General features: G+C 46.5%; 1 protein-coding gene across 11 annotated transcripts in view; it reads left to right on the top strand.

The window, feature by feature from the left end:
- The window catches only part of NAV2 (neuron navigator 2), a 779,302-nt gene that overhangs the window by 685,580 nt on the left and 80,560 nt on the right, over positions 1-13,162 (top strand). For all 11 annotated transcript variants that reach the window (XM_063671085.1, XM_063671084.1, XM_054438543.2 and 8 more), the window contains 3 exons: positions 2,170-2,308; positions 10,158-10,449; positions 11,145-11,847. In XM_063671085.1, the coding sequence (XP_063527155.1) occupies positions 2,170-2,308; positions 10,158-10,449; positions 11,145-11,847 (1,134 nt within the window). The remainder of the gene's footprint in view (positions 1-2,169; positions 2,309-10,157; positions 10,450-11,144; positions 11,848-13,162) is intronic.

The following is a 13,162-nucleotide window of genomic DNA, read 5'->3' as shown; positions in this document are numbered from 1 at the left end:
TACAGGCAGGTATCTTCCAAGCTGCTGGAATGAACTAGAACTTTGGGGTCGTGTGTGTGTGGCAGACGTGCTGTTGGCTTTCAAAATCTTAACCACTCAGCATTTCCCTGGTTCCACGCTGCCACTTTGTAGGGCTTTCAGCAAGACTGTGGAAGACTGAGTGGTAGAATAATGAGGTTAAGTCAATGCTTTGGTATCAGACCTGCCACTCCTGGCTGAGTGACCTTTAACCAGGCTGCCTGGCCTCCCAAGCCTGGCTTCCTCCTGAGAAAGTGGGCTATGTCACATCTGGTGTGTGCTGAGAATTGACATAATACAAAACTGTCTGCAGTCACAGTAAAGAGGGTAGTAGGTTCTGGAATTAAAACGGCTGGATCAAGATCCACTCTGTCTCTTCCTAGCCCTCTGACCTTGTACAGGGTGTCTATTTTTTTCTAAGCCTCACTTTCTCTGCCTGTACAATAGAAAAACAATAATACTTACCCTTTTCCCCTATAGGTCAATTAGAGTAGTGTCACACTGTTCTTGGAAGCTTGCTTTATTGTCTACTTGACTTCTCACTTCTGTAAGTTTCTGTCAGCAAGTTTTTTTTGTTTGTTTGTTTGTTTTTGAGATGGAGTCTTACTCTGTTGCCCAGGCTGGAGTGCGGTGGTGCGATCTCAGCTCACTGCAACCTCTGCCTCCTGGGTTCAAGCAATCATCCTGCCTCAGCTTCCCAAGTAGCTGGGATTATAGGCATGTGCCACCATGCCCGGCTAATTTTTTTGTACTTTTAGGAGAGATGGGGTTTCACCATGTTGGCCAGGCTGGTCTCGAACTCCTGACCTCAGGTGATCCACCCGCCTTGGCCTCCCAAAGTGCTTAGATTACAGGCATGAGCCAACATGCCCAGCCCTCGATTAGCAAGTATTTATTGAGCACTTGCTACATATCTGCTACCCCATAGCAAACAAATGAGTAAATGCAACAGGGTGACGTGACAGAGTGTGACAGGCTTGATGGGTAGTGGGGTGGTTTTTCTGAGAAGGTAACACTTCAGCTGAGATCTGAAAGATGAGAGGAGGCAGGGACACGTGTTCAGAAAGAGGGACAAGCAACAGAAAGCCTCAAAGAGAGCAATCTTGGCTTAGAAGGAATAGAAGTGCATGTGATCAGAGCCACTTGCAATGGAGAGGGGTGCAAAACAGGACTGGGGTAGAAGGCAAGCTCAGAGGGTCTCGAGGGGCCATATAGAGAGTTTGGACTCTTAATTACCTGAGACACAACTCAAGGGTATTAAGCAGTAGAATGACAGGATATTCTGACTGCTGCGGGGGGATGGACCATTAGGGAGCAGAAGCAGACCACAGAGACCACCTGGCCTTTTAGCAGTAATCCAGGCAGCGTTGACCGCACCATGAACTGCAGGGTGGCAGTGGGGGCAGAGAACTGCACATTTGGATATGTTTTGGAAGCAAGGTGATAGGACTGGATGCTGGATTAAACGTGGTGGTGGTATTGGCAGGTAGGGAGATGGTAAAGAAGAAAAAAGAAAGAGAGAACCATTGCTAAGAGACTGGACTTAGGCAGCTTGGGACTGACCTCATTTGGTTGGAGGGTTGGGAAATGAAGAACATCTATTTTAGATGTATTTGGGGATATTATTAGAGTTAGAGCTGCTAACCAAGTTGACAGGTTTCTCCTAACTGTTGCCGCTCTCCCTCCCTCGGCGTTTCATTCCAGGAGTGAAGTCTGCAGAAGTCATACAGCAGCTCTGCCCTCTGACCCGACAGGTGCCTGCTGTGGAGTCCTTCCCTGCATGCTTTTAGCTCTAGTCCCCAGACTCACTGCCCCTACTCTGCCACTAGGCCTGGGAAGGAACAAATTGGCTTCCATTAAATTCCCAGGATGAAGTTGAGGATGGGGTAGGACATGGGTAGTGTCTGTAGCCACCCCTGCTATGGAAGCACTTAGTTTGGGGAAGGTCTGTCAGCCTCTTCACCCAGCTTCCAATCCCAGACAGCAATGATTGACGTGGAGATGAGTCACATCTGAGGCAAAAGAGCTTTGTCCGGGGCTTCATGGCATAGATTGGATCTTTTCGGGGATGGTGTTTATCTGTCTGTGTCATCAACCTGAGCTGGAACAGCCTGAGGTTTTGGTGCTCAGGATGTGTGTTTGTCTTGGCAGCTGGGACGACAGCAGCTCCGTCAGCAGCGGCATCAGCGACACCATAGACAACCTCAGCACTGATGACATCAACACCAGCTCCTCCATCAGCTCTTATGCCAACACACCTGCCTCGTCTCGAAAAAACCTGGATGTGCAGGTGAGGAACACAGGCCCTCCCAGGCTCCTCCAGCAGCCTCTGGCAGCAGGGAACCTTGGGCTTGTGGGATAAGAGGGCCCTTTGGGGCAACCAGAATCTCCAGGTTGATGAGATGAGGCCCAGCCTCCTGCTGCCTCTGCTCTCACCTCCTGACACTGACCTGTGTCCACAAGGGAGGGGTCAGGCAGGGGGTGGTGGACACAGGAGTAGGGAGGCTTCACCACCCTCACTGTGTGGACTTGATGAAATCACTCTTCCTCCCTGGACCTCGGTTTCATAATTTTTTAAAAAACAAACAACAGAAAAGGATGTTGGACTTTAGCAGTTTTCAGCCCAGAACGTGTGTCTCTTATTTGCCGCAGAAAGCCACTGCTATCCAGGGGAACTTGTCTAATCCCTCTAGGAGGATGGGGTGGAAATAAAGATTGAGAACTCTGGACCGGAAGGCCAGGATGTCCTGACCTGTGGTTGAGAACTCTGTCTCTGGGTTACATTCCCCTGCTGACGTGTTTTATTTGGCCCACAGTGTTACCCTTCTTTTAAACTAGATTCCCTGTCACATTTTTAGAATTACATTATTTCACATGAAAATGTCTTCCGGGTTGCTCTTGAGAAAAACAAAGATATTGCTTCTTTGAGCCTACATTCTCCATGTGGTGACAGTCAACAGATGTCCCAGTATCCAGCCCCTTAGACCTGCCACTCCTGCTCCAGTGTGCACAGCTGCTACCCTGCTGGCCAGCTGTACTCCTTAAATTACCTGCCTGACCCCAAGGCACTGGAGTTTCCCATTCCTACTTTAAGGCTTCAGGTTTCACGTTTCAAATGTGGTGTAGTTTCATGTGGACACGTTCACTGACCCTCAGACCATTCCTTCATGATTGGCAAGGGTTGGTTCTGAAAGGCCCATTTTACTAGTGGAAAAGTAAAGTGCCATCCTCACAATTTGTCCCCAGTTTGGGACTGACCAGCACGAGGACTGGCCAGCTGTGGTGGCACTGGCGTAGTAGGCTGGAATCTTTTTCATGATTGATCCCTCCCATTGCAGGTGCCACCCCTCCCCACCACCCGTGTTTGGCGAACTCTTGGGGAAATCTGTTTGGGATGAAGTCTCAGAGCAACCTTGCGGGGTGCAGAACTAGCACTGCCCTGTCTTTGACTCCCTTCCATAGCCTCTTCCTTTCTCAGCAGTGCTTTACTTCATACAGATAGGAGCTGATTTGGAAATCTGTTTTCTTTTAAAGGTGTCTCTTTTTTGACAATAGGGCTAAAAAAAAAAAAGGATGTATCAGAGTGGGAGTAATTCTGTCCCACAGAAATGGAAACGTTTACTGCCTGATGAAATACATTAGGTGTTGCCCCTGGGATTCCCAGTTACTTCTTGTATTCTTCATTTGAGCCAGACTTTCTGATTATTGTTCAGAAACCCAACCTAGTGACAGTGGGTAGTGGTAGTTGTTTTAAGAAACAAAAACTACCCATATGACTAGAAAGGGGGTCATGGGTAATGCTCTGTATCTTAATCTGAGCAGTGGTTATGTAAGTATGTTAATTTTCTAAAATGTATTCAAGCTATGTACTTAAGATTTGTGTACTTTACTGTACAAAAAGCAAACAAACAAAACCTAAGCCACACTTCCCAAGCCGATCACTGTTTCCTCAGTGATTAGACGCAAGTCAGAAGTGCCCAGCCAGGCTATGCTCCTGCCACCAATTTTTCTTTCCTTGTGAACACTATTTTTTTTTTCCTGAGGCTCATTGTATATTCAAGATAAGAACAACCAGACTGTCCTTAGATACTAAGGAGGAAACCAAGGAATTGCTCACTTGCATCTATGTATTCAGGAGGCAGGCTATTAGAGGTACTGCAGATAGAGAGAGAGAGAGAGATCCGTGAGGTTTCCGTTTTTGACTTACAAGGTAGGAGAGGCTTGCTCCTGAGATGCAGGTGGAGCCAGTAAAACACTGTACTGGAAGAATGTCCTTGTCTTTGTTCCCTTCTTGCAAAGCTGGAGTTGAAATCTCAGTTCCACATTGATAAACACCTCAGATTTGTACATGATTTTCTAGCTGATACAGTCGCCCCAGCTCTTTAGACCAGCTCTTTGCTTTCATCTTGTAAATGTCACATCAGAAAAGGTTGCAGGATTCTGCACAAACATGCCTTTTGATCAAGATCAGAAGTTATTTTAAGGGATGTAAATGGTTTACTATTCATTGGGTAGGTTTTTTTCCTATAAAACTACCTGAGTTTAAAATGTTGAAATGAAAACTAAAAAAAAGTAGGTCTTAGAGTAAACTAAATGCAGATTACACCAATAGTTACTAAGATTTCTAATGCAATGGTTTCTTTAAATGGATTTTTAGTGACATTCCTTTTGTTCCTGTCCAGGGAGCATCTCAAAATATTTGAATCAACATAATTCACAGGCTCCCATCCTCCTCCCTCATATCATGCTGAGGAATGCTAAGGGCCATTACTCCTGTCTGAGCAGCATCAGGCAATGGGAAGATGTGCGTTGCACCCTTCCCAAGAGCTGCGCCTTCTATGCTGTGGCTCATTTGGGTTCCTGTCACATACTGGTTTACCCTGGAACAGGGGGGCAGCACACGGTCTGCCAGGCAAGACATGGGGAGGCAGGGAGAAGTGGCTCAGCATGTCCATCAGGAAAGCAAATTGAGGACAGGTTGCCTGCCTAGGTTTTTGCTGTTTGAAAAGCCTCTGAGAAATAACTAAAGCATCTCAGGAACAAGGAAGTTATTGTCTGCAAAACCTAAGAAACAGCCACATGTAGCTGATTGAAAGAAGAGGAGATGGATCATTGGGAATGGAGATTCCCTTTGTCTGTGAGGGACTCCGCTATCATTGGGGACATTGAGGAGCAGTGGAGAATGCCCCTCACAGAGCACAGGTGCCCAGCTGTCCAGCATCAGCTCCTGTGCCCACTGTTTTCTCGGGGCCAGGCAGAGAATCCCCTGCTTGAGGCCCAAGAGCCTCTTGAGCAACTCCTCCAGCAGAGCTGGTGAGTCCGGTTGGCCAAGCAGATTGAGGTATCAGGGAGTAGGTGTGGACTTGGAAGCCAGATGATCTTGAGTTGTGCTCCTCACTCTATGACATCCTTGGATGAACTAAGCACTCTCTCCGAGCCCCTGCCTCCTCATCCATAACATGGCGCTAATTAGATGCGTCTTCAAGGGTGAGTGTGAAAATAACAGGGAAATGCTTTATCAGCACATGCTTCTCTAGGTGCCTGAGACTGGATGGTTGCTCAGAAGTTACTTTCTTTCCTTCCTCCTTCCCTCCATTTCTCTTATCTCTACCCCCCTTCCTCCCTCCTCTCCTTCCCTTCATCCTTTCCCAGCCCCTTCCACCTGGGTTAGCTGTTCCTCTGCCTCCAGCCTCCATTCATGTCAGTTAACTAAAGGTTGACTACGTTCTTAATATATTTTGTTTGTAGTCTCAAAGCAACTCATCTTACTTTGCAGTATTTTATTTTGAGGACAGATGTTGGTGGCAAAGGGCTTTAACAAACACACGTAACTCCCTCACATATTCATCTGTACATTCAGTATTTTCTCTCAGTTCTGTGGAAGGCACCATCCCAGGTGCTGAGGAGCAAAGAAGCACACATCAAGATTTCCTCTCATTTTCAATGCCTGTGAAATGTTTAATAACATATGCGGGGGAAAAAGATAGTTCCATGTCAGTTTATTTTTTGCTACTCAAGGAAATAAAATTGTGAATTATGTGGCAAGAATCCCTGTCTTGTGTTGCCTTGAATAACCCTAGAGCTCTCTAGATGTTGGCATGGATGTAGGGATGGGGTTTGGCTGGGGGCGAGGAGGGGTGCCCCCTTCTTCTCACCCACTGGGTAAGTTACTTTTCCTCTTCAGCCCTGTATTTTCCTGATGTGTAAAATGTGGATAATAACACAGCCTGAGAGGACGAGTTCAGGCTGTATGTGGAGGGACACAGTGCCTGGCAGGATGACTGGCAGGCGATGATGTTGACGCGGATAATTATCTCCATGGTCACTGGGGCTCAAACTTGAGCCAGCTCAGCGTCTAGATCCGCAGGGGATATGGCACAGGGAGGGAATATCCCTGCCTTCCAAAGGCCTGTGGCCCAGTGGCAGAAGAGACAAGTACCTGTTCTCCCTAATGCAAGACAAAAGCAGGATAAATGCTAAAGATGGACAACAGAGTGCTGGGGATTTTCAGAGGCAGGAAAGTTGGTAATGAAAAGAACCACTGTTTATTGAGTCCCCCCACACTGAGTTCACTGAGTTCACCATCAATGCTGTAAGAGACCTATTTATCATCCGTGTTTTATACATGAGGTAATAAGTTCAGAGAAGTAAGGCAATGTCCTCCAAGGTCATGCACAGCAAATGAGTGGCAGCACCCAGCACTTGAACCCAGATCTGTCAGACCCAAAGCCGACACTCTTCCCCCACATCATGCTCCTCAGGCCTCACCTCTTGCTCTCAGAAGATTGGTCTCCCTTCTGAAGTCCCTTGTGCGTGGCTTCTTTCCTCACCTTCCCATGTGGATATTGAATGACTACAAAGACTTCCAAGAACAGGCAGAAGAAAACCCTTCAGAAAGGAGGTACCATTGAGATGGAAACAACTGGCAGAGGCATGGAGGGGAAGGCAGGATAGAACTCTTCGTACGTCCCCATGTGGATGTCCTGCTGGCTGGTTCCACTGTTGCGAGCTCCAGGAAAAGAGAGGCTGGGACTTTCTCATTTTTTAATCCCAAGGGGTGCCACCTTATAGTCCGGCATGTAGCTCATGAAGGATTCAGAGTAGAGCTGGGAAGGTGACCACTCTGGACCAAGCTAGGGAGATGTGATGGCTGGATGATTGTTCTTTCCAGAGAGAGAAAGTCAAGCCACATTCCCAGGCCAGGGGCATGTGCGCTCTCTCTGCCACTGATGGAATTGGAGTTGTATGGGTCCCACCCAGAGGCTAGACTAGAGCTGCTCTAGAACTGGGGTTGGGGAGCCTGCCAGTATGGAAGAAGAATCTGCTGGGTATAGATATTAGGTGCTACTGAGTATGCACAAATGTATCATATACCTCGACTTATCCTTAGGGAGGGCACTGTGGCATGGTGGTTAAAATGTGGGCTCTGCAGTTAGACTCCCTGAATTCCCTGCATCTCTACTTCCTCACTATGTGATCTTGGGAAATTTTCTTTTCACTCTGTGCCTCAGTTTTGTCATGTAAAATTGAGACTATTAACTGTAATTTCCTCATAGGTTTTTGATAAGGATTAAATTTAATGATACATATCAAACACTTTAGTGCCTGGGACATAGTAAGTACTCAATAAATTGTAGTTGTTATGCTACTAGTATTAGCACCATTACAGTTCGATTGGGGGGAAATAAGTATAGGAACATTAAAAGAATAAATAATGCAGTAACCCAGGATGTGGCATGTGCTAAATTTTCAGTACCTCTTAGAGCATATTAGAATATGTTAAAATGTACTTGAATGTAAGCTTCATGAGGTTAATGATTTATACTTGTTCATTACAGTATTCCTAGTGCGAATAAACTTTCCTGGCACGTAGTGGCACCCAATAAATATTTGTGAAGTGAATGTTCCAAAGCCAAGTTATTTTCTGCCTCAGGGCCTTTACACATGTGGTTCCCTCTCCCTGGTATGCTCTGCCCCAAACTCTTCTTTTACTAAGTAAGTTTCTTCTCTTTCTTTAGGGTACTTCTTTTTGAACTGATCACTGTCACCTACCCACCTCATTGTCATCTAAATTAGGTCAATGTCTGTATTTATTTCTCAGACTTTTTGTCTTTCTCCTTATAATAGTCTTCGTAGTCTACAATTACACCCTTGTTTGTATTTATTTATTCTGTCTCTGCCTGTTTCACTGGATCGTAAGCTCCACCATGGGTGGGAAATCAGTCTTATCCCCAGATTCTCTGACCCTCCTTGGTGCCTGGCAGACAGCAAGCATGGAGTAAATTCTGGTTGGTTGAATGTACTGGAAGTGTTTAGAGGAAGGAAACTGACCTGAGGTAGTTGGGACAAAGAATGGGCAACTTTAGTTTCTGTAAGATTGATATAAAGATAAGAATACTTGAGTACTTACCCTTTCTGATTAAATAGAGGCTGAGATCGGATAAGATGATTTTGCTAATTTCTGTTGTGGCCTGAAAATTGTGTGTTCTTTGGCTCGTTCCTTGGCTCATTCATTCGCTCATCAAGCTTTGAGTGAGCTCCTGCCCTGTGCTCACATGTAGGAACTCCCCTCTCTCTGTCCCTTGCCACAGCTCAATGATGAGCTTCCCATAGCCAGGGAGTGTGTGTTTGTCCTCCTCATATCTCTAGTGACTAATACTTAGCTGGAAAAAAACAAATGAAAGAACTCATAAGGTGTCTGTAATGGATGAGTGGAATTCATGAGGGGAGAACGGGTTGGGGTGGTGTGGGGGAGGCGATTGAACTTGGGCTGCCTATCTGTTTTTTGCTTTTATCCCATTCAGCCATTGTATTCCATGGAGGAAGGCATTTGTTCCACTCTTGGATGACAGGCATTAGGCAGATTCTTGCCAGGTGTTCATTTTAATTTCCTATCTTGCCTACTCTCGGTAGTTAAGCATTGCAAATATGGGACTGGTATCTTAGTATACCCACCCTGAAAGCGCTCCTGACCTCCCTTCCCCATTTACTGTGCTGCTTCTCACTACTGACATCCTCCAACTGGCCTCAAACCCCAGGAGGCCTCCAAAGCATTCTGGTCAGCTTTATGCCTTTTAGCTGCAGGAGATCATTAACGTCACACTTCTGTCCCCTTCTGGGTTTCATGGCCAGCAGGTCAGGGCTCTTCCGAAGAAAGCTGGCTAATTATATCCCTTGTCAGAACAAAATCCCACAAGGGGAGCAAAGCAGTGGCATATAAATAATGCTGGGGTCGGAGCAGGCACCATTGACTCTCCACATTTGGGGGAAGTACCATTTGAGGATGTGCTTCCCCTCAGCTCCTGGATCTCCCTGATTTGAGTTGAACCAGCAGCCACCCTTGCTCGCTTGCTCCCTTGCTTGGTGTGTTAGATCCAAAGATCTCACTGCGGTGGAGTGATGGGAAGAAGGCAGAACAAAGGGAAACGGGCCAGGAGACTGGATGCTGGTTAGAGATCAGCCACCAGAGTTGAAGGAGGCTTGTTCAAGTGGCAGAAAATAGGTGGTGGCTGAATTCCCACTGCATCTCCATCTGCTCTGCCCCTTCCCCTCGCTAGGGCTCTTTCCTTCTTTTTTCCTGGGCCCCTTTTCCTCTCTTCCCTCACTCCTTTCTTTTGCTTTTCTTTTCTTCTTTTTTGAGACAGTCTCGCTCTGTCACCCAGGCTAGAGTACAGTGGTGCGATCACAGCTTACTGCAGCCTCCACCTCCCTGGAGTGATCCTCCCACCTCAGCCACCCGAGTAGCTAGAACTATAGGTGTGTGCCACCACACTCAGCTAATTTTTCTATTTTTTGTAGAGATGGGGTTTTGCTATGTTGCCCAGGCTGGTCTTAAACTTGTGAGATCAAGTGATCATCCCACCTCAGCCTCTTAAAATATTGGGATTATAGGCGTGAGCCACTGTGCCCAGCCACCTCATTCCATTCTAAGGATACATTGATATTATTTACTTTCCTCGGACCAAAAAATAAATCAGTCTTTCTGACAAGATAACCAGAGTACAAAAGTCCAAACATCTTTAAAGTAATGATTATTTTTCCCTTAACTACTCCAGTATTTTGGCATTTTTGCCTTTGGAGTGAGGGGATTCCCAGCCTGGGATTTGGGAAGGACTAATTCAGAGAGTCTCTGTCCACAGACTGATGCTGAGAAGCACTCACAGGTGGAGAGGAATTCCCTGTGGTCTGGTGATGATGTCAAGAAATCAGACGGAGGCTCAGACAGCGGCATAAAAATGGAGCCAGGTTCCAAGTGGAGGCGGAATCCTTCTGACGTGTCTGACGAGTCTGACAAAAGCACGTCGGGCAAGAAGAATCCTGTCATCTCCCAGACAGGCTCATGGCGGCGAGGCATGACAGCTCAGGTGGGCATCACCATGCCAAGGACGAAGCCGTCAGCCCCGGCAGGCGCACTGAAGACCCCAGGAACTGGTAAGAGGCCGGGGCTGTCTTGGCCCTACAGTTGTCATTTTGAAAACCAAAGCCATAGTTAACTCTAGCAAGGACTTGACATTATATATTTTGTCTCAGGATTTATACTCTGCTAACAACGAGCTTCCATAAACTTTCACATCCCTACCTTTTTCTAAGTGGAAATAAGTAAGCATGGGAGCCTCTTAAGCTCTGAAGATGGTTCGGCTGTTGAGACATATTGAATTGGTTTAACTAGACACTGGGTGAGTTAATGCAGCCAGTTCAGGCTATTCAACAGCGTGGGTTTATGAGCTATGGGTGTATGGTGAGCTGATGTTGTCCCTGACTTAGGGGATATTTATAAACAAGGGCAGAGGTATCCCCTGGACATGTTAGGGACAGCCCTTTAATGGACAGAAGGTGAAAGGTCAGGAAAGGCAGGGGGTTCTTTCCTCCTAGACATATCAGTGATTGGCTGGCTTTGCTTTCTCCTGGGTAAATTTAGACTGCTTTGCAAATGAGTAAAATTATTGACATTTCCTAAAAGGCTCACGGTACATTAGTAGACTATATTATTTTTATAAAAAGCTCTTTCCTCTGCCTCCCCAAGGGAAAAATGAACCAGCTCTTCAGAGGAGGAGAGCATCTTAAACAGATGAGATGGATGAGCTGGCTCTTGGCTTGCAGGCTAATCTTGCTGATCTCTCTCTTAGGAAAAACAGACGATGCAAAGGTGTCTGAGAAAGGAAGGCTTTCTCCTAAAGCCTCCCAGGTGAAGCGCTCCCCATCAGATGCAGGCCGGAGCAGTGGTGACGAATCCAAAAAGCCCCTCCCCAGCAGCTCTAGGACACCCACTGCCAATGCCAACAGCTTTGGGTTCAAGAAGCAGAGTGGTTCCGCCGCCGGCCTGGCCATGATCACAGCCAGCGGGGTGACTGTCACCAGCAGGTCAGCCACACTGGGCAAAATCCCAAAGTCATCTGCACTCGTCAGTCGGTCTGCTGGTCGGAAGTCAAGCATGGATGGGGCTCAGAATCAGGATGACGGGTATCTAGCCCTAAGCTCCCGGACAAACCTTCAGTACCGGAGTTTGCCGAGGCCCAGTAAATCCAACAGCCGGAACGGGGCTGGGAACAGGTCTAGCACCAGCAGCATAGATTCCAACATCAGCAGCAAGTCCGCAGGCCTGCCAGTGCCCAAACTGAGGGAGCCTTCCAAAACAGCCCTAGGCAGCTCTCTACCAGGTCTGGTCAACCAAACAGATAAGGAGAAAGGCATCTCATCAGACAACGAGAGTGTGGCTTCCTGTAACTCGGTGAAAGTGAATCCGGCAGCCCAGCCCGTGTCCAGCCCGGCTCAGACCAATCTCCAGCCTGGAGCCAAGTACCCAGATGTGGCCTCTCCCACACTCCGCAGGTAAGTGAGTACATAAATGGTGCTGAGCAGAACCAGAATACAGGGAATGGATTTAGTAATTTCCTGTTTCTTAGTTGAAGCACCCTCTGTTTTTCTCCACTTTAGTCCTCCAGTAAAGCTGTTTGGTCAGATCCTGCCGGCAGTTTTGCAGTTGACTATTTTCCCATGTTGGGATGAAAAACTTAGGCCTCTGGAATCAATCATCTTAGAATCAAATCTTAGGTCCATTTTAATTAGCTGCCATATAACCTTTTTTAACAATTCTGCCTTAGTTTCCTCACCTGTAAAATGGGGATGAGATACTTTTTGTCAGGCTTTTTGTAAAGATACATCTTTGTAGCCATGTCTGGTCGTAGCATGCACTCAATAGAAGTTAGCTACTGCCAGGCACCGTGGCTCATTCCTGTAATCCCAGCGCTTTGGGAGGCTGAGGCGGGCAGATCACGAGGTCAGGAGTTCGAGACCAGCCTGGCCAATATGGTGAAACCCCATCTCTACTAAAAATATTAAAAAAATTAGCCGGACATGGTGGTGTGCACCTGTAGTCCCAGCTACTCAGGAGGCTGAGGCAGAAGAATCACTTGAACCCAGGAGGCGGAGGTTGCAGTGAGCCAAGATCACACCACTGCACTCCAGCCTGGGTGACAGAGCGAGACTCCATCTCAAAAAAAAAAAGAAGAAGTTAGCTACCATCCAATCCAGAATGAGGTCTTGATACACCCTTGGACCTGGGTGGGTAGCTCAGGGGAGCAGATACTTTTTTTTCTTGTGTTAATAATTCTTCAGCTGAGCTTCCTCATTATGGCAGGCAGTGATCTTGACCAGCTCCTTCCTTTACTCACAAAGCCCAGTGTCCCCACATATACTTTTACACTACTCCAGAATTCCAAGTCAGTCTGAAATTTTAACTTCCCCCTCCCCATCACACACACACACACACACACACACACACACAACTCTTAAAGAAGAAATATTTCTGAAAAAGAGAAATTGATTTCCTATTACCTTAAATAGACATCATTTTCCCACATTTTCACACTGGGTGGAAGCTCTAGATATAAACAGATTATTCACTTGTTTTAAGTTTCTTTTAAATTTATTCAACTTTTGCCTGTTCGTATTATCTTATTATAATATCTACTGGACCATTCTCCAACTACAACTGCTAGGTTACAGTTCATCCTACTTTCCCAGGAAATTTCTTATCATAAGAAAGAATAAGTCCCAGGAAAAGAAAATCAAGCAGTGAGAAAATAAAAATTATATGCACACATACATAGTTGGGGATGAACAGGAATGTTTGAAAAGACTTCAG

Source organism: Pongo pygmaeus, chromosome 9, assembly GCF_028885625.2.
Source record: "Pongo pygmaeus isolate AG05252 chromosome 9, NHGRI_mPonPyg2-v2.0_pri, whole genome shotgun sequence".
In the NCBI taxonomy this organism is placed as follows: Eukaryota; Metazoa; Chordata; class Mammalia; order Primates; family Hominidae; genus Pongo; species Pongo pygmaeus.
This window is presented reverse-complemented; position numbering and strand designations above follow the sequence as displayed.